General features: G+C 45.3%; 1 protein-coding gene across 2 annotated transcripts in view; it reads left to right on the top strand.

Annotated features, from left to right (window-relative positions):
- LOC141049784 (TATA-binding protein-associated factor 172-like) overlaps positions 1-21,860 on the top strand; it is a 66,966-nt gene that overhangs the window by 17,316 nt on the left and 27,790 nt on the right. Inside the window, exons 1-3 of one of the 2 annotated variants that reach the window (XM_073546549.1) lie at positions 7,273-7,627; positions 21,475-21,598; positions 21,675-21,789. In XM_073546549.1, the coding sequence (XP_073402650.1) occupies positions 7,614-7,627; positions 21,475-21,598; positions 21,675-21,789 (253 nt within the window). In that variant the 5' untranslated portion in view covers positions 7,273-7,613. Of the gene's footprint in view, positions 1-7,272; positions 7,628-21,474; positions 21,599-21,674; positions 21,790-21,860 lie in introns of those variants that run through there. The other variant, XM_073546548.1, reaches the window with a different exon arrangement.

Consider the following 21,860-nt stretch of genomic DNA (forward strand, 5'->3'; position numbering starts at 1 on the left):
ATACAAGTAGAGTTCTTGGGAACATGTCAGGAGGAACTCCAGTGTAACTCAGTACTAGGAGTACACAGCACGGAGGCAGGCACCTGTATGTGTACTACAGACTGTGAGTAAAGCTTTGGAACTGCAAGCCCTGGTGTCCTCCATTCATTCTTGCGCCAAAGCATCCAGCACCGCTACATCTGGGTACCAGCTTCTACACCGCTTGTGCCTCTCTTCCCCCACATCTACACTGCCCTGGAGCTACAGATCCACCTGTGGGGAGCTTCACCATCTTGGCTGCAACACACCACCAGCCCCAGAGGATCTGCACGCAGCGTCGACTCAACATCTCATTTGCCGAACACCATTTTCCAAATAACTTTATTGAAATTTTAAAAATAACAGTAATATTTTGCATTGACATTTAAATGTAGCGGTTCCATTTATACATATGACAAAGGGGAGGGAAGGATAAGGGGTTCGGAATAGGTTTAAGTTGCTTTATTAAGACATACAAGGGGTAAAACAAAAGGAAGGGTAGGGATGGAAAATATAAACTAACAGTGTCGTGTCTCTTCGATATATAGGGGATTGAATAACCCCATAAGGAAAAGACAAGACAATAAACTAACAGTATTATTTTTCTGCAATATTTTAGGAGTAAAACCCATATGTAAATAAAGTCAAGCATACATACAGTGGGGCAAAAAAGTATTTAGTCAGTCAGCAATAGTGCAAGTTCCACCACTTAAAAAGATGAGAGGCGTCTGTAATTTACATCATAGGTAGACCTCAACTATGGGAGACAAACTGAGAAAAAAAAATCCAGAAAATCACATTGTCTGTTTTTTTTTCATTTTATTTGCATATTATGGTGGAAAATAAGTATTTGGTCAGAAACAAGCAATCAAGATTTCTGGCTCTCACAGACCTGTAACTTCTTCTTTAAGAGTCTCCTCTTTCCTCCACTCATTACCTGTAGTAATGGCACCTGTTTAAACTTGTTATCAGTATAAAAAGACACCTGTGCACACCCTCAAACAGTCTGACTCCAAACTCCACTATGGTGAAGACCAAAGAGCTGTCAAAGGACACCAGAAACAAAATTGTAGTCCTGCACCAGGCTGGGAAGACTGAATCTGCAATAGCCAACCAGCTTGGAGTGAAGAAATCAACTGTGGGAGCAATAATTAGAAAATGGAAGACATACAAGACCACTGATAATCTCCCTCGATCTGGTGCTCCACGCAAAATCCCACCCCGTGGAGTCAGAATGATCACAAGAACGGTGAGCAAAAATCCCAGAACCACGCGGGGGGACCTAGTGAATGAACTGCAGAGAGCTGGGACCAATGTAACAAGGCCTACCATAAGTAACACACTACGCCACCATGGACTCAGATCCTGCAGTGCCAGACGTGTCCCACTGCTTAAGCCTGTACATGTCCGGGCCCGTCTGAAGTTTGCTAGAGAGCATTTGGATGATCCAGAGGAGTTTTGGGAGAATGTCCTATGGTCTGATGAAACCAAACTGGAACTGTTTGGTAGAAACACAACTTGTCGTGTTTGGAGGAAAAAGAATACTGAGTTGCATCCATCAAACACCATACCTACTGTAAAGCATGGTGGTGGAAACATCATGCTTTGGGGCTGTTTCTCTGCAAAGGGGCCAGGACGACTGATCCGGGTACATGAAAGAATGAATGGGGCCATGTATCGTGAGATTTTGAGTGCAAACCTCCTTCCATCAGCAAGGGCATTGAAGATGAAACGTGGCTGGGTCTTTCAACATGACAATGATCCAAAGCACACCGCCAGGGCAACGAAGGAGTGGCTTCGTAAGAAGCATTTCAAGGTCCTGGAGTGGCCTAGCCAGTCTCCAGATCTCAACCCTATAGAAAACCTTTGGAGGGAGTTGAAAGTCCGTGTTGCCAAGCGAAAAGCCAAAAACATCACTGCTCTAGAGGAGATCTGCATGGAGGAATGGGCCAACATACCAGCAACAGTGTGTGGCAACCTTGTGAAGACTTACAGAAAACGTTTGACCTCTGTCATTGCCAACAAAGGATATATCACAAAGTATTGAGATGAAATTTTGTTTCTGACCAAATACTTATTTTCCACCATAATATGCAAATAAAATGAAAAAAAAACAGACAATGTGATTTTCTGGATTTTTTTTTCTCAGTTTGTCTCCCATAGTTGAGGTCTACCTATGATGTAAATTACAGACGCCTCTCATCTTTTTAAGTGGTGGAACTTGCACTATTGCTGACTGACTAAATACTTTTTTGCCCCACTGTATATTAGTACAACACCTGCAAAAAAAAAAAAAGGTATTAGTATCGCTTAATATAAGTTATATGTAAACTTGTCGCTGTCGGTCCAAGTAACCAGTTCCCAAGGACCAAATGGAGGGAAAGTTCGGTTTTGTTTTCTCAGACTATAGAAGTGGAACATGAATCAAATTCACCTATTAATCGCTTTCACCAGTAATAAGCAGCTCTTAAGAGTCCACAGATCTTTAAAAGATGGGTATCACCTGCAGTCCACAATTTTCAAGTATCATCAAGGCGGAAATCCGGTGTAGATAGAGGAGGAACGCCAGGAGGATATCTATGAGGAATTATGCCAGCTTTCTGTAGGAAGTCCATACCCTCCGTTGGAGACTGGATGACAGTTATTTTAGATGCAAATTTCACGAGCAATGAGGAAGTCTGTGACCAATTATAATTAATACCAACACGTTGGAGTTCTCTCGTAGTCAGATTAAATGACCTACATTTTTGCATGGTATTGCTGGAAAAATCCTTGAAGAAAACCAAACTTTTGTATGGCGATATGAGGAAAATTGGTTCCTTCGAAACACCCAAAAGCGCATTTCTCAGCCAATTCGGGTAAAATGAAACCATTACATCACTAGATAGATTAGCCGGCAAGGATGAAGGCCTTCGGATCCTAAATACTTTTTCAATGAGTTTCTTCCCTTTAGTTTCAGGAAACAAATAGAATACCATTGAAGAGATATAGTCCTTTAATTGAGGTGGAGGAATTGACTCGGAGACACCTCTGATCTTTACGTTGTTTTCCTTTTAAAGTCTTCATAGTTATGCAAAGAATCTCTGAAGGAGGTAATATCTTTCTGAATATTTCTTAAAGAGCTTGAGAGTTCGTGAAGATCTGGAACACCCTTAAAGCACGAGGTTTCTTGGATTTTGGAAATAGATTTTGACTCTTGAGGAGAACTGTTGAGCGTATTACAAGATTTTAAGCCGATGTCACCGGTCATAGTCGATAATAAGTCTATAAAGAATCTCTTGATCAAGCCTTCCGATGCTTTAACTGTGTTTGTTAGTTGAGGGGCAGATTCTCCATTTTTGATTTCAAACGATAATCCCGGAATACCCTCACCATTAGTGGATTTCCCCCAAGTGTCCAACGATTTCAAAAAGGCTTTGCATATATTAACCAAAAAAATTTCAGTAGGATATTCATCTGATGCTTGTATGTTATCCAATGACAACATGTTAATAGTAGATACTCCAGAATCCACACCAGGTTTCTCCCGAGCCATATCAAGGCCATCAGTTTGTATCTCCTGATTAAAAGAGCCCTCTGACGAAGAAGAGTATAGTGAAGAAACCTCCTCAGAATCCTCAAGATCAGGAATGTCACTTTCCGAATTATAAGTATGGACTGACCCCCCCCAATAGATTCCTCCAAGGATGAACTTTCCGACCCCTCCCCCGACTTTGAGGGAACATCCAATGTGACATATTGTTTAGTTAGTTCTGTAACCCCATTATAACTTTGTATAGTAGTAGGATTTTGGTGTGAATTCGCAAAATATTTTTTAATTAATTGTCTATTTTCTTCAAACAAATCATTCCAATAACTCTTGTGGAAAAAATTCTAGGTATTTGAAGCACGCTCAGGAGTACCAGCCCTTGATTTAGAAGAATTATCCTCTATAGTATGGTTGACAGCTTCCCACTTTTTTGGAGAAGATAAAGCTGATCCCTCCCGTGCCACATCAGATAGGGTTATGTGCCCGTTTATTTGGAATCTGTCCTTAATATTAGTAGAATCTGGGGATGAAATAACGCTCTCATTTTTTTGATTAAGATTAATAGGAGGCTGGACCCCATTATAGCCTGGTAACGGTTTTTTGCTAACCGTCCCATCTACATTGATAAGAGAGCTGTGATATCTTATTATTACTATGAGAAAATCCCCCCAATTCACCATGCCGCTTTAGGGATTCCTCCCTCACCATCGGCTCCTTTACTGAAAATCGGCTGCCATTCATGCCCACCGCAGGCACAAATTCCACAGCATCATATCTTAGGTTGCTGCTATAATACCAGGTGGGGGATAATAGACCCGCCGGTGCATTAAGAGAAACACCAGAAGCCATACCGCTGTAATTGTACTGCAGCTGCGCCGCAGCAGCGCTCAACACAGAGTCCCGACATCTCCTCTGATCCTCATCAGCTGAAGCCGCTGCCTCATCAGTCTTAAAGAACTCCTCCACCGATGTCTGATCAGCTGATGAAGCTCCATGCGCTCCCAAATCTCTCCCGGCAGCACTGGAGGAAGGCCGACCAGAAGATCTATGCAGCGTCGGGACAGGAGCAGCGCCGCCGTCATTCCTCTGCAGCCGCGGCTCTCACGGACTCCCGACACCTCTCCAGAGCAGTAGCTTCTGAAGCCGAGGCCGCGCTCAGCCTCAAGGACCCCACCACCGACGCTGGACAAGTCCCCCGCTCTCCAAATGAGCCCGTCGCTGCTCCAGCTGCACCATGCTTACCGGAGGAAAGTCGCCCGATGGATCCCTGCAGTAATCGATCTGGCGCTGCATCTCCTTCACTCCTCTTCAGCCGCGCGGCCGTGGTTCCCGCCGCGGACTCCCGACACCTCTTCAAAGCAGTAGCTTCTGAGACCGGGGCCGCACTCAGCTCCAGAGACTCCACCGCCGATGTCGGACAGGTCCCCCGCACTCCAGATGAGCCCATCTCTGCTACTTTGCCGCGTGGATCAACCGCTGGGGATGGAGGCCTGCTATGTTTACCTCCGATGCAGTTGGGGCCTGTGTGAGAGGCCCTCCCGGAGTTTTTCTGTCCATTCCGTGAAGTTCCCCCAGCAGGAGCTGCTTTTTTCTTCTTGAGTCTTTTCCTGGACATGTTCTTTGTTTTTTTGAATCCAAAAGTTCCACTAATCAGCAATCTTCAGTAGCTTAAAATAGAGGAGAAGCAGGAGCTCTTGAAAGCACGTCTGCTCTCTTCCCCTGCAAACCACGACCCCACTTGCCGAACACCACAGGTGGCGTCACGAACTATTCCATTAACTGCATTCCACCATTCAATCTCCCCTAATACTTGGGCGCCCAGGGCCACGGACCGGGTCACCGCTGCTGTGACACATCCCGCCGACACCGGCCCGGTACCGAGTACCCCACAGCCCTGGGAGGGCGACCCACATACTGATAGGTAATCTAGATTGTGAGCCCCGATGGGGACAGGGATGATGATGCCTGTAAAGTGCTGAGGACTAAAAGTGTGTGTATTTGAGATGTCACCTTAAGGCTGGGTGCACACGATGCAGATATCCAGCGGATCCGCAGCGGATTTTACTGCGCAGAAACGTTGCATACCCGCATTGTGATGTACAGTAGCATGTTAGTCAATGGAAAAAAAAAAACCGCTGTGCAGACGCTGCAGATTTTTCCGCGGTACAAAATCCGCAGCATGTTACTACTTTTGTGCGGTTTTCCACCTCCCCAGTTTCCAAATCCGCAGGGGGAAACCGCAAAAAAAACGCAAGAAAACCGCATTAAAAATGGAAGTAATCCGCAGGAAAAATGCAGGCCATTTGACCTGTGGATTTCTTCAATTCTGCGCGGAAAAATCCGCAGGGCTAAAAAAAAAGTCCGTCTGCACTCAGCCTAAGTGCACACGTACCGGAACTCTCGCGGAAATTACCGCGAGAGTTCCGGAATTCCAGTCCGCGGGAAAACCGCATTTTAAATTCCCGCGATTTTCCCGCGGAAAAACTAGCATTTTGCAAGCGTATTTAGCTTGCAAAATGCTAGCGTTCTCCAAGCGATCTGTAGCATCGCTTGGAGAACTGATTGACAGGTTGGTCACACTCGTCAAACATAGTGTTTGACGAGTGTGACCAACTTTTTACTACTGAGGCCGCCTATGCAGCATCAGTAGTAAAAGATAGGATGTAAAAAAAAAATAAAAAATGGTGTTATTCTCACCCTCCGATGTCCCACGCAGGCGTTCCCAGTAATCCTTTGCGAAAATGCTCGCGATGACGTCAGTTCTCGCGGGATCGCGACGTCTCGCGAATGACCGCGAGACTTCGTGATCCCGCGAGAACGGACGCCATAGCGGGCATTTTCGCAAAGGACTACTGGGAACGGGAGCGTGAAGAGAAGCGGAAAGACTGCGCGGGACGTCGGAGGGTGAGAATAACAATATTTTTTATTTTTAAATTCTATTTTTTACAGGGGTATGGTACCCAAAGCCCGGAGGACAGTCTCCTCTCCTCCGGACCGTGGGTACCATCCGCAAATGTTCTGCTTACTTTCCGCATGGTGTGCACAGCCACATGCGGGAAGTAAGCGGAACAATGCATCCCTATGGGTGCGGGATCGCTGCGATTCCGCAAATTAATGAGCATGCTGCGGTTTTTACCGCGAAGCGATTCCGCCGAGGTAAAAACCGCAGCATTAGCACAGTATTGCGGAATCCCATAGGAATGCATGGGATGCTTATTTTTCGTGGTTAAAACAGCCGCGGAAACGCGAAAAAAACGCCACGTGTGAACTCAGCCTAATAATAATCTTTCCATGATGGAGATTTGTTTGGTGTAATATTTTACAGTAGATTGTGAAGGTAAAAGAGCAATGACATGATGTAACTGCATCTGCCGCTCCGTGGCACCGCTGTGGGATGACTTCGTGCTGGCACCTTCCCCCGGGATTGTGAGCACATTGTTCTGCTCGTCCTTTCTCGGCCGCTTCCCCTCCCGCCTCCTCTCCGCTTCCCCTCCCGCCTCCTCCAATGTAATCACTCCTCTCCTCTGCCTCAGCCCTGACTCCCACTTCACACGCCACGCCCACACGCCTTCTGGTTGCCACGCCCCTATCCGGCCACGCCCCTTCTCACGCCGCCAGCCTAATCGTGGAATCCCTGTCAATCCGCACCGAGAGCCCTCCTGTAACGCCGTCTCCTATTGGCCGCTCGCTGGCCATGTAACCAATCAGACCGCGGCTACCATGGTGGAAGGAATAAATACAAGATGGCTCCTCATATAAAGCCAGGCATCTGGCTTCTCCGCCGCCACGATAAAATAACGTCTTTGATTCGGTTTAACCGGCAAAGCCGCTTCCGCTGCGGCCCCGAGGGGTGATTAGCTTCCCTTAGTGACGGGGACTGAGGATATTAGAGCCGGCTGGGTGTGGCAGTTGGAGAGGCGGGCGGCCATGCACTAGACGCAGCCGCCGTCCCGGAGGCTGAGGCGAGGCTCAGCCGAGAATTTAGGCCCCGGCTGTGTCCCGGCCTGTGCTCCGGCCTCGCGTGCCTGCTGCGGAGCGGGGGTTTCTGCGTCTCTCCAGTGCCGCCATGGCCGTGTCCAGGTTGGTATCTCCAGGCGGGATGGGGTCACACAAAGCCTGCGCCCCACATGTGCTCTGCGGGGGTCTCCTGGCAGGGGTGACCCCTTATCTGGCGACTTCCCCTCCATCACAGCCCTGGCTTCGTCCTCTCTGCTACATTTCTACACATTAGCGCTCTGCTCGGGGAAAAGCTGGGTGACCCTTATTATTTGGGGTGGGGGGCTGCCTTCCCCATCTTGTAGTAAATGCGTCTCGTTGAGGACTTGTTGGAGATTTGGCATTTGCCCTTTTACATTTTGATTTTCCAGGCTGAACACAAGTGCACTGGGACCCTCCCAGATCCTGAGAATGTGGGGGTCCCATGTCCCCCCTCTGCGTCCGTGGGGCATGCATGCTGCTGCTTGTCTGTGGTAGTCTGTCCTTAGCTGCTTACATCGCTCTGAGCTGCTTTACTGGTTCCTTACACATGGCGTGGGCTGCCACCTCCACCACTGCTTGAGTCATATGGTGCATTTAAAGGGAATCCATCAGATTTTTACTCAGTTTGAGAGCAGCAGGATGTAGGGGGGCAGAGAACCAGATTCCAGTGATGTGACTTACTGGGCTGCTTGCTGTAGTTTTGATAATCTCCTCCTGTTAACATGTTTTATCACTAGAGGACTAGTAAATCTGCTGTCACATAGTCCTCCATGTTTATAAGCCTGCCCCACCTCTGAATGGCAGCTTTCTGTTTACGCTGTGCATAGGCAGAAAGTGACAAGTCAGTGGAGTGGGTGGAGTTGTACACAGCTCACTTGAGGGCAGAAAAGTGGTTTTATCAAAACTGCAGCACAGTAAGTGACATCACTGGAATTTGGGTATCTGTCCCTACATCATGCTACTCTCAAATGGGGAAGCAAAAACTAGATTTCCTTTAAATGTGCCACATGACTCGATCAGGGTTTTGCTTCCCCAATTGAGCAACATTATGTAGGGGCAGAGACTCTGATTCCAGTGATGTCACTTGGGTGCTTACTGCAGTTTGGATAAAATCTCTTATCTGTACTCTGCTGAGCCCTGTATAACCCCACCCACACCATTGATTGGCAAACTTCTGTGTATACTACATAGGCAGAAAGCTGCCAATCAATGGTAGGGGCAGAGTTATACAGAGCTCATAAAGATGGAGGACTAGTCCTCTACTGTTCTCCTGCTAAGATGTGATTTTTATAAAAACTACAGCAAGCAGCCCAGTAAGTGACACATTGCTGGAATCTGGGTTTCTGTCTACATTGTGCTGCTCTCAGATTAGGTGGCAAAAAGGTGGTGACAGTTTTCGTTTAAGCGTGACTATTTTGACCTTTGCTGCAACTTCATAAGTTATTCTCTTGTTCAATACTTGTTAAAGTTGCAAAGTTCTTGTAAAAACAAGCAATTCAACTAGTTAAGAATCCTCTCCTGTCTAAAGAACAGATGTATTCTTAATTGTATGGTTTAGTTGTTTCCAGCTTGTTGCCTAGGTTACCGGCCACCACTGCAGTAGCTGCTTATGTGCCGTTTTTAGGCTGAGTTCACACGTGGCGTTTTTTTCGCGTTTCCGCTGCGGTTCTAACCGCGCGATTTTACCGTGAAAACGTGAAAAATAATCATCCCATGCATTCCTATGGGATTCCGCAATGCTGTGCTAATGCTGCGGTTTTTACCGCGGCGGAATCGCTTTGCGGTAAAAACCGCAGCATGCTCATTAATTTGCGGAATCGCGGCGATACCGCACCCATAGGAATGCATTGTTCCACTTACTTCCCGCATGTGGCTGTGCCCACCATGCGGAAAGTAAGCAGAACAATTGCGGATGATACCCACGGAGGAGAGGAGACTGTCCTCTGGCCTTTGGGTACCATATCCCTGTAAAAAATAGAATTTAAAATAAAAAATATTGTTATTCTCACCCTCCGACGTCCCGCGCAGCCTTCCCGCTTCTCTTCACACTCTCGTTCCCAGTAAGCCTTTGCGAAAATGCCCGCGATGGCGTCCGTTATCGCGGGATCGCGAAGTCTTGCGGTCATTCGCGCGACGTCATCGCGAATTACCGCGAGAACGGACGTCATCGCGGGCATTTTCGCAAAGGATTACTGGGAACGGCTGCGCGGGACGTCGGAGGGTGAGAATAACACCATTTTTTTTTTTTTTTTTTTTTTTTTTACATTCTATCTTTTACTACTGATGCTGCATAGGCGGCCTCAGTAGTAAAAAGTTGGTCACACTCGTCAAACACTGTGTTTGACGAGTGTGACCAACCTGTCAATCAGTTCTCCAAGTGATGCTACAGATCGCTTGGAGAACGCTAGCATTTTGCAAGCTAATTACGCTTGCAAAATGCTAGTTTTTCCGCGGGAAAATCGTGGGAATTTAAAATGCGATTTTCCCGCGGACTGGAATTCCGGAATTCTCGCGGTAATTTCCGTGAGAGTTCCGCTACGTGTGCACTTAGCCTTACAAGGACTTTTTCCATACAAAGTCTGAGGTTCTGATACTGGGTGGAATTGCTGTTACTTCCCAAACCGGCTGCTCCTTCCATGCTGTAGATTCAGAGCTGCCCCACATGCATGCATTATTGGAGAGCGTGAAGTTCAGGACAGCGATTCTGCTGGTCCGAACTGTCAATCAAGCAGCAGCGCTCTGCCCCCTGTTGCCTATATAGCAATTCACTCACTGGATGGGACAGAACGATGATACGACCGTGCTCGCACATCCCCTAACTTGTGGTGATGTGCTGCCGATGGCAATTAACATTTTTTTTTTTTTGTAACTGTCTGATCACCCAATGAGTGATCTTTCAGTTATCATATCAACAGTCTGATCGCAGAGCGAACTGTTTTGATCCCTTTAGGGCATAGTCACACATGCACTGTAGTGAACTATGTGTGGAAAATATGCATTGCAAAACAAATCTGTGCAACCAGCAGTTTTTTTTACAGATATTGACACCCGATTCGTGTTTAGTTACACATCAGATTCTCACTCATGGCAGTACAATTCCATAGTGGATCCATTCTGTATGAACGTGTCAAAAAGAAACAAAAAACAAAACTCATTTTTGCGACGATCGAGTTCGGAAGTCAGTTCCCAACAATTATTTTGTTCAGCAAAGTCATATGGGCATGTTATGTCTAAGGGAGGAGATGAGCATCTGCAAGACACCTCTGGAAAATGAAAGGGTGGTGCAGGTCAAAACCGATTTGTCATTCACACAAGGCATGGCTATCATGTCTCATCGCCAGTCCTACATATCCCACTGCTTTCTTTCACGAAGCTGAGCTTTAAGGAGCTATTTGTTGGTGTCCAACCAGTAAAGCTGCTTTAGCTTATCCCTGTGTCATAAAGGGAGGCATGGACCGGCCAAACATCTGAGTATTAAAGGGAATCTGGCACTAGGTTTCTACCAACTAATCTGAGAGCAGCATAATAGACACATTAATTCCGGCAATATCACTCACTGGGCTGCTTGCTGCAGTTTTGATAAAATCCCTGTTTTATTGGCAGCAGGTCTGCCAGTTCTATTAATGCTGAACTCTATAGTCCACCCACACCATTGGTAACTTTCTGCCTATGCACAGTGTACACAGGAAGCATCCAATTGGTGATGTGGTCAGGATTAGGCCGGTTTCACATTTGTGTTAAAGGCCGCTAAGCCCCGCCCCCTGCTGCGCCTCTGACGGTAGCTCCGCCTCCGGGCGCATGACGCTGCATGTGTCATGCGTCCGCTATCTTTATCACTGAGGACGCAGGCCGTGCGCAGTATGCGTTTGACGGTGCGCCTAGCGCAACCAAATTGCAACAGGTTGCGTTTGGTGCTGGTCGGCGCACCATCAAAAGGACGCAGGCGCCGCCAAAACGCATACTGCGCACGGCCTGCGTCCTCAGTGATAAATATAGGGGACGCATGCAGCGTCATGTTCCCGGAGGTGGAGCTACCGGCGGAGACGTGGCAGGGGGCGGGGCTTAGTGGCGGCCGTGCGCATGCCGACGCTGCGGCATTTAACGCAAATGTGAAACCGGCCTTATACGGAGCTCAGCATTCAGAGCACGGCTACATCTACAGCAGAAAGCTATCTTAATGAAACTGGTGCACGTGTAGTTGGAATTGGGGTCTCTTCCCCCAACCTGATGGATGTCCTCCAAACAGAGGCTGGACAGACATCTGTCTGGGATGATTTAGTGAATCCTGCTTTGAGCATGCGGCTGGACCAGATGATCCAGGAGGTCCCTTCCTACTCTACCATTCTATGATCATGTTGCACCACCCAGATTGGGTGGCAAAACCCTGGTGAAAGATTACCTTTTTAAGGTGTCCTGACTGTTCCCTCCCCCTTGACAGATGTCAGTAAAAATATAATCAGGAATATTGAATTCCAATATGTGCAGTGGTCAGGAGAGAGGAGTGTGGTTAGAATCTGCTATAGTTCTGGTGGTTGAAAAGTTTCAAGATCTCTTCTTTCTCCATTCCTTTAATACATTGGAAATCAAGGACACGTTTAGTTGGGGGCAGAACAACATTGTTACTATGGGAAGGTGAACAAGTCGGAAGTTGCTGGCAATACGTATTACTGAGTTTGAATTGTGAGCCAGAAAGCAGGTTTAGAGTTTAAATCTATCAATTAGGGGTTGCAACTGTGATACGACAATCATTCGCTGCCCCAATGCTATCACACACTTGGCATTTTAGCCTAGGAATAACTACAGTCATGAATGATATTTGCACAACTGCGAAAAATAAAGGTATATTCATCGTAGGCGTGCATCATGTGCCCAGCTCTTGGGCATTAATACAATTAGGACTGGCATTTTATACTCCTTTCTTAAAGGGGTTGTCCACTACTCATAGAACCCCTTCTGAGTTGCTTTATCCCCCCACCCCCCATATCAAATGAAAAAACAGCCTGTATTCTCCTGGCGCCGTTCCAGAGAGTGAAGCTTCCGCTGACTTGGCTGCAGGGCTCGCTTGACATGTCGTCATGCGAGCCAAGGCATTGCTGCAACGGCACCATGGGTGAATTTTCTTTTTTTTTTTTTTTCCTATGCTAGAGAGTTTAGTAATGAGAGGGTTATCTGAGTAGTGGGTAATGTGGGGAATGCAGGATTGAGATGTGTCAAATTCAGTAAGGGGTGTGTGCTGTCTCAAAATGACCTTGGAGAATCTTACAAATGTCATGCGCCTCCGCTAGAAATGATGACTCTAGCCATTGGCTTTGGCGGAACTGGCTGGAACGTGTGCTTTATTTAAAATTAAAAAAAATCAAACATTTTAGGTCAGAATTCTGGTGAAATCTCTGATTTGGGGCTTTGATGTGTTTTTGTTTTTCTATGGATAGCGACCTCCCGATGTATGCTAGTTGCCCTGCCTGGAGGGCCATCACAGCACATTTGATGTCTTACTATGCCTTTAACATACCCTTTAAGACAATTGATCTCTTGGCGTAGGTTCTTTGTGTGCACTGATATTGGCATTTTCAAAGAGGAATCAACCTGTCAGTAGTGATGAGCGAGTATACTCGTTGCTCGGGTTTCCCCCGAGTATTTTTTCGCGTGCTCGGCGATTTAGTTTTCGTTGTCTGATCTGCATGATTTGCGACTTGTAGACAGGCTGAACACGTGGAGATTCCCTAACAAACAGGCATTCCCCACATGTAATCAAGCTGTCTAGCAGTCGCAAATCATGCAGCTGAGACGACAAAATGTAAATAACCGAGCACGCCAAAATACTCGGACACCCGAGCACGCTCAGAAAAACTATATTCTGTATACTCGCTCATCCCTATCGTAAGGATAACAATTTTCATGTTTTGGGGATATCTTTTGTGGTAAACCCTTATTAGGCTGTGCGCATACATTCAGGATTTTTCGCTTTCCCCCCCCTGCAAAAGACGCTTAAAACGCATACATTAAGCATCCTATTAGAATGAAATCCACAATTTTTGTGCCCATGATGCATTTTTTTTTCCGAAAAAAACACAGCATGTTCATTAATTTTGCGGAAAATCTGAGGATTTCATTGTATTAGGATGCTTCGGCGGAAAATCCGCAAAAAAAATGTGCAGATAACGCAATAAAACCGCAAAAAAAATTTGCGGATTTCCTGAGGAGTCCGGTTTTTCTCAGGAAATTTCTGCATACGTGTGCACATAGCCTAACTATGACTTTGGTATTTCCCTCACCTCTTCTGATACTTTCTGTTGGGATTTTTATTTATTTTTTTTGATCAAGGCACTTAATGCCATACGTCTAATTCTAATGGGCTAAACGCTTATGAGAATGTATGTTCCTGCCAATTCTCTTGCTTCGGTCTGCAGATTTCTGTAGAAGTGACTCTTCTGTTACTGTCTGACCGTTTTTGATACATAATGTATACAGCATGTACATAAAGTGCGTCACAGATTTATCTAATATATAAAGCTCAGTGTGTCTGTCTGTCCCCGGGATTGGCATCTGCACCGTTGCAGCTACAGCCACAAACTGTTGCACAGTCACACGTGTGGACCCAGAGAGCGTCATAGGCTATGTTGTGAGGCGAAATTCTAACCCCGCGCTTTCCAATTCACCAAACTTTGCCTATTATCATTTCTATTGTGTTATCGTCCTTCTGTAAAGCTGGAAATAACACAATTTATTACTGTGCCAACACAGACCACCCTCTGACGCAGACTGCAAGGGGAGCCCAGTATCACACAGGATAGGATTAGATACATGGCTGAGCAGTCAGTATCACATGGAATAAGATTAGACACATGGCTGAGCAGTCAGTATCACATGGAATAGGATTAGACACATGGCTGAGCAGTCAGTATCACACAGGATAGGATTAGATACACGGCTCAGCAGTCAGTATCACACAGGATAGGATTAGATACACGGCTCAGCAGTCAGTATCACACAGGATAGGATTAGATACACAGTAACACACAGGATAGGATTAGATACATGGCTCAGCACACAGTAACACATAGGATAGGATTAGATACACATGTTTATCAAAAGGCTCTTGAATGAGTTGAAAATAAAATACTATCAATACTTCGGTAATTGTTTAGTTGATTTGTGTTGCAAATCTGTAATGTTGAATATATGATAAATGTTTTTTATGTGCAATATAATCATTATAATTTGTTATTACTAGCCACAGTTGGTTACTAGGCCCAGGCAACGCCGGGCTCTTCAGCTAGTCCTTACATCTGGAGCAGAACAGACATTTATTGGACATTTCATAACTTTCCCAAATACTTATGAAAACATTTACAGCACATCCTGCATGGTACTACTGTACCCAATTATTTATTTTGGGAGACAGAATCAGTGCATTTTATACTGATTCCACAGCCCTGGTTTTATGTAGAGTCACTTTCTGCAAAAATTTTAACGGCATGTAGGAAGAATATGAAAATGCAAATGGTGTGTGACGCCTGCAGATCTGGGAACATGGTGCCTTTCCTTTCTGACGCAGGGCCTGGAGGGCAGGCTTGCTATATCTGTTACCACTCTGTACAACAAGCCTGATTGTTAGCTGGAACAGCGCACACTGTCTGTTGTTCGTGGTGCTGGGATCTTCCCTGTTGGTTCTCTTTAACCACAAAAGTACTGGTTTTAGAAGTTCTTGCCCTGTTAATATCTATACAATGGACAGTGCAAAATGACTTAAAGGGGATCTGTCACCCTTTTTATCCCCTATTAGCTGCCGGCATAGACATCGGGGTCTTAACTACAGCATTCTGTAATGCTGTAGATAAGCCTCCGATGTAACCTGAAAGAGAAGAAAAACACGTTATATTATTATTATACTCACCGAGGTGTCCGGTCCGGCGCCTCCCTTCTTCATGCGATGACATCCTGTAATGGCTCCGGCGCATTGCTCTGCCCTGTTGAGGGCAGAGCAGAATTCTGCAGTGCGCAGGTGCCGGACCTCTCCCGACGCCTGCGCGCACTGCAGGACTCTGCTCTGCCCTCAACAGGGCAGAGCAGTGCGCCAGAGCCATTACAGGATGGGAGAAGAGGACATCATCGCATGAAGGGAGGCGCCGGACGGGACGGCGACACCCATCGGACCGCCCGCCTCTGAGTATAATATAACGTGTTTTTCTTCTTTCAGGTTACATTGGAGGCTTAGCTACAGCATTACAGAATGCTGTAGATAAGCCCCCGATGTCTATGCCAGCAGCTGCAAAGCCAAAAAAAGTGACAGATTCCCTTTAATTTACTCTCCCTAAGTTGGGTTCATTGCATCTTGTCTCCTCATCAGTTTGTAACTTTTGTCTCAGCGTTAAAAGGGCAGACGGGTGAAATACAGGCCACACAAAATAACCACACTCTATTAAAGTGGGCTGCCCGTCAGGGGTTCCACCCAAATCTGCTTTTTCAGGGATTCAGATGGAGCTATTGATGTTTGGCCAAACGCGATGTGTACCGTGCTTTCCTGTACAGTCTGTACTGCTCTGTAATAACGAGCCCCCTCCTTCTCGATGAGCAATTTAGTCTTATCCTATGGATAAGACATGAATTTGTCTTCAGCAAGCTATAGGCCCTTTAAATAACAATTCTGCATGTCAAATCCAGTTGTGTTAGGGTACGTGCACACGCTGTGTATTGAGGTGCGGATTTGGCCTCGCAGACTTTGTAGCCTATGGTTTTGCCCTGCGGGTTTTTCATCTCTACAATGGAGGAGATGGCAAACCGCAGCGGAATCCGCAGAAAGAATTGACATGTCAATTTTTTCTGCGGTTTAGAAACCGCAGGAAAACCGCTCGGAAAAGTCTGCACTGCGGTTTTTAATATCCATAGGATATTATGGTACTGTACACCACAGCAAAAACTGCTGCGGATCTGCAGTGGCCAAATCTGCTGCGGAACCGCAGCAGAATCCGCAGCGTGTGCACACACCCTTAAGGATAAGTTTGTGTGTGTTCCCAGTATCACATCTACACACTGAGGGTCTGACATGGCGCTGCCTATTTGGTTGCCTGGTACTGTCTGCAGCTTCCTTTGCTTTCAGGCGTTGATCCAGAAGTATAAGGCTTTATGTATTTGGTCTAAAGATTATATACTTAGCTTGTAACAAAGGCAGGAAGGGTGGAGTGATGTGCTCAATGGTTTTATCGCCGGGTAATACAGTAGCTTTCTAGTGCAGCTAAGTGATTGTGCTGATGGTAGTTCGGTAGTATGATGAGCCCATTACCTGTGATCTGCTGTGGTCCATACTTGCTTCCTGTGTGTATTTCCCTTTTTTAAATTGGTTTTCATGCTCAGTCTGTGGTGTATAGATGAATCAAATCTCTGGGGGGGTCACTGATCCTAAGTGTGGGGGCCACATTAATAAAGTGCACACTCATTTCCTGCATCGCGGCACCTTGCACGGTGATCTGATCAGAGCACCACTGTGAAAGGATCCCAGCACTAAATCTGCGCTCTGGTCCCATCATTCCTAGAGTTTTGACCCCCCCCCCCCTCAAATATGGACTGCATATTCTGGAATCATGGCACCGCTTAAGAGAACATGTTTCAAGCTTTACAAATTATGTCCGCTCTGATCTCTTAGACACCCAGCGAGAACTTAGGTTTTTTTTTGTCTGCTGCAAAATCTGAGAGCTTGACAGGAAATACGCTGCAGTAAAAGCGCAGGTTTTGATGTTTTTGCGGCTTTTTTTTTATATTCAATGGATGAAAAACGCTGAAAGTGACGCTCTGTCCAAAAAACATGCAAAGCACAAAATACTGATGACAAACAATGTGTGTGCATGAGATTTCTGTAATCTCATAGGATTTGCTGGTTCTGTGAAAAGCAGCTGAAAATGGCATAAAAAAGCAGCCAATACGCGCAGTGTAAATTTGGGATTAAAAGGGTTTTCTGCTTTCGAAAAACACCTATACCCAGGTACAGATGTTTTTTGTTTGTTTTTTTTTAAATTCTCACTGGAAATAAAATTTTGGATTTTGAATAACTTTCCAAGCTTTGTTTAAAAGTACATATTTAATAAAGTAAGCTTCAGTTGTGTTTTTTTTTTTTTTTTTTTTTTTTTTTGTTTTTTCTTTCAACTTTCTCATTGCTTTCTATGGTGAAAGAATTGGTATCCTGCAGTTTTTCAATTGTCAGGAAGAAAAAAAAAGTGCATGAGGTTTATGAAATCTTGTAGCTTTTGGTGCTACTGTGTAAAAAAAAAAAAATAAATAAATAAAAAAATTCATAATCCAGTGCTAGAGACTCATCATTGCCTGCAGTACTGATGAGATGTTGCGGACACTGTATCCAATAATTGCATTCAGTGGCTCTGCTCACTCCCTGAGCTCTCTTTTGCCCCATCTGAGTGGGATACAGTAGGGTCAGAGTCCCTGATTCTAGCACTGGGTTACTTAGGATTATTTTTTTGCTACAGTTTTGATCATTGTTTTATTGAGGCTGGTTTCACATTAGCGCATTTTCAGCGCGCGCACGGCCGGGGGTAGCTCCGCCCCCGAGCCGGCTCTCTGCCCGGTGTGCCCGCCCCTTGCTTGTAGCGCCGCCTACTAGCGGACAGCGGCGCCTGCGATCGGCGCACCCTATCTTTAGCATAGGGTGCGCAGATCGTGCGCAGGCCGTGCGCTAGTTGCGCTTTGACCTGTGCTGCGCACTTTTGACGGTGCGCCGTGCGCGCCAAAATCAAACTTTTCGGATTTTGGCGCGCACGGCGCACCGTCAAAAGTGCGCAGCACAGGTCAAAGCGCAACTAGCGCACGGCCTGCGCACCCTATGCTAAAGATAGGGTGCGCCGATCGCAGGCGCCGCTGTCCGCTAGTAGGCGGCGCTACAAGCAAGGGGCGGGCACGCCGGGCAGAGAGCCGGCTCGGGGGCGGAGCTACCCCCGGCCGTGCGCGCGCTGAAAATGCGCTAATGTGAAACCAGCCTTACTCTAGTTCTCTAAATGATCTTCTGCCTTTTGTAGTCCTGTATATCCAAGAACCATGGCTGTACCTGCCATCTCCATTTGGTTACTGCAGTTCCATTCCTGTTCTTAAATTTTGTACAGTCTTCAGATGGAGCAGTAAAAACCTGATGACAGTTTCTCTTTATAAATGGGTTAATTCAAGCATCAGGTGTGCAGCACTCTTCTGCCTCGCCTCTTGGTGCGTGATGGGGTGGCAGTGCGCTTCTAATTGACAGGTTGGGCAGCATGGCTCCGTCACCGGAAAGAACTGTGCACTCCGATGCTACTAACAGAGGCAGCTCTGCATCTGGACCTGAAGCTGACCGGATCCTAAGATTCAGAGCAACACATGCAAGTTTGCCTCTTGCCTAGGAAACTGGCCACCTTCTGAGGTGGCAAGTAACCATGGCAATGGGCTGTAAACGTTATTAAAATTCTTTCCTGTGACTGCCAAGGTAAATTGCAAAGTTTCTAGTTTTGACAAGCACTCTACAATTTTAGTTTCAATGATTTTATTGAAAACATGAGTATCTTTTAACATGAAAGACATTGATATCAAAGCACGAGGGTCCCCTCGCAGGGGGACATATAGGAGAGAATAAATGGGGAAAAATATACAATATCCTTATCATAGTCTTAGCTTTAGAAAACTATAGAGTAACAGTCTTAACACAACTAAGTTGGGGTTAATGGGGAAGGGGGAAAGAGGGGGATGGACAATGAGTGTTAAGAAATGAGTCGAAGCGAAATAGTGGAACATTTGCTTCAAGTCTTATGTTCAACAGTGATAACTATATTCATATATTACATGGATAGGGAGATCATCATTTTGCGCCTGGATCCAAGATTCCCCTATACCTCTGAAAACATCAAGAGTCAAATCTAGTGGCTTCTATTTTTTTCATACAGCATCATTGGGTCAACTCGTTTTTTCACCTGTAATATTGACAACGTATTAGTTTTCCATTTACTGGCTATGTGGTTTCTAGTTGCCATAGTAATAAAATCAATAAGTCAGCACGTTTTGTTATTGGCATGGATTGGCCTGTCCCCTAGAAGTAACACTGTCGGTGTTAGTAGTAGTTTCTTAGGACAGTTTTGATTAATTTTATGACTTCTTTCCAGAGAGACTTCACTATCGGGCATATCCACCATATGTGGAGTGTGTCTCCGTCATCAGCGCAACCCCAAGCACGCTACAATTTTATCAATTAACATGAGACAACGTTTTTTTTTTTTTTTTTTTTTTTTTTTTTTTTTTTAAGGCTGCTCACTTTATTTACTTTTACCCCTGGCACATCTTGTCTTGCTTTATGGCTTGGAATCTCATGTGACAGTGTGCACTAGGGTGACCGCAAAAAATCGATGTCGGAATTTTGTCCGTCTGGACCCCACAAAACGATTCCCCTTTCCAGATATTGAGAGAGCCAAAATTTGAGCTCGATCAAACGAAGTTAACCCGTGCCGCTCGTCGCTCAAAGTTTGAAAAAATCCAAATTGAGGTATTTTAAGATTTAGGTATTTTGCATAGTCTGTTAGACTATAAAGAATGTGACAACAACATTGCAGAAATAGCCCTGACCAAATTTTCGAACCATTTGTGGTATTTGAATGCAGAGTTGGTGGGATTATCGTTTTTTGTTCCCACCATTACAGACAATGAAAAGTTGTTAATGGCTAATAAATTGCTCAGTAGCACAGATGAACCATCAGAGCACGCTAGGGTTGTAAATCCAAAAGTCAGGAAAGAAAAATTAAGAGGTAGGAAGTAACCGACTTCAACGACCTTCTGACAAAAGATGAAGAACAAAAGCAATATGTCCTGCAAGTTGTAAGCAAATGCCGAGCATTATATTCTGACGTTTCAAAAACTACTTTAACAAAAGCTCTAGAATAGATTAGATAACTATGTAAAATTATCAACTCATGTAGGTTAGCGTGCTCTGATGGTTCATCTGTGCTACTGAGCAATTTATTAGCCATTAACTACTTTTCATTGTCTGTAATGGTGGGATCAAAAAACGATAATCCCACCAACTCTGCATTCAAATACCACAAATGGTTCGAAAATTTGGTCAGGGCTATTTCTGCAATGTTGTTGTCACATTCTTTATAGTCTAACAGACTATGCAAAATACCTAAATCTTAAAATACCTCAATTTGGATTTTTTCAAACTTTGAGCGACGAGCGGCACGGGTTAACGTCGTTTGATCGAGCTCAAATTTTGGCTCTCTCAATATCTGGAAAGGGGAATCGTTTTGTGGGGTCCAGACGAACAAGATTCTGACATTTTTTTTCCCCCCCATATGAGATCCGGTCACCCTAGTAGTGTGCACTGTGCTGCTTGAAGCAATCGTTGCGTTCATATTGATTCCCTTTTATTGTTTTAAGTAAATTTTTCTATGGAATAAGAGTGCTGACGTCACCCATAACCGGATACCTGGCAGCCAGCTGCAGTCTGTTCATTGCTGATGCGTACACATTACACCTCTTGTATTGTGTACATGCAGCAAAAAAAAAATCATCCCATTTGCCATGAAACCGAAACAGATGCAATAGATGGAGGGGGGAAAAAATGAAATTCCCATAAGCTGTCAAGGTGGCCGAGAGACTACCACGCCTGACCTGTACACAGGGAGATCTTCAGTTTCTTTCCTCATAATTAAACCTTAGCTTTTCCATTAAAGGAAATGAGGAAGCCCTTGGTCAAACTTTTTTTTTTTTCTTTTTCGTCTAGTTGGGTCTATTTCAGCATTTAACAAGTATTCTGGCTAAAACTGACTGTAGCTACGCGCACGTGAGTCTTAAGGAGGAATTGGGGCCATCACACAGTCTGCTGTATGGACACCCCTGTAACTTCTGAAGCAATCTGTCCTTATCCATCTTGACAGTAGGTTTCACTACAGTTCAGTGACAATGACGCACCTTGCATTTCCTTTCAGATTAGACCGTCTCTTTATATTACTGGACACCGGGACGACCCCAGTAACAAGAAAAGCGGCAGCCCAGCAGCTTGGAGAAGTGGTCAAACTGCATCCGCATGAGCTCAACAACCTATTAAATAAGGTAACACCCATTCCCATAAATTTATTTGTCCAGTAATTTTCCTATCTAATATCCACTTTCCTTAATTTTCTTTCAGGTCCTGATCTATCTACGCAGTCCAAACTGGGATACACGTATAGCAGCTGGTCAAGCTGTCGAAGCCATTGTGAAAAATGTGCCAGACTGGAGCCCAACCGCTAGAATAAAAAAAGGTAAACTTGGTTTGATAACGCCGTCCAGAAGCCATTCATTTCTACTCAACCAGCCAACCGTCTATTGTGAT

This window comes from Dendrobates tinctorius, unplaced genomic scaffold, assembly GCF_039654945.1.
Source record: "Dendrobates tinctorius isolate UK_male_01 unplaced genomic scaffold, ASM3965494v1 ptg000147l, whole genome shotgun sequence".
NCBI classification, from domain to species: domain Eukaryota; kingdom Metazoa; phylum Chordata; class Amphibia; order Anura; family Dendrobatidae; genus Dendrobates; species Dendrobates tinctorius.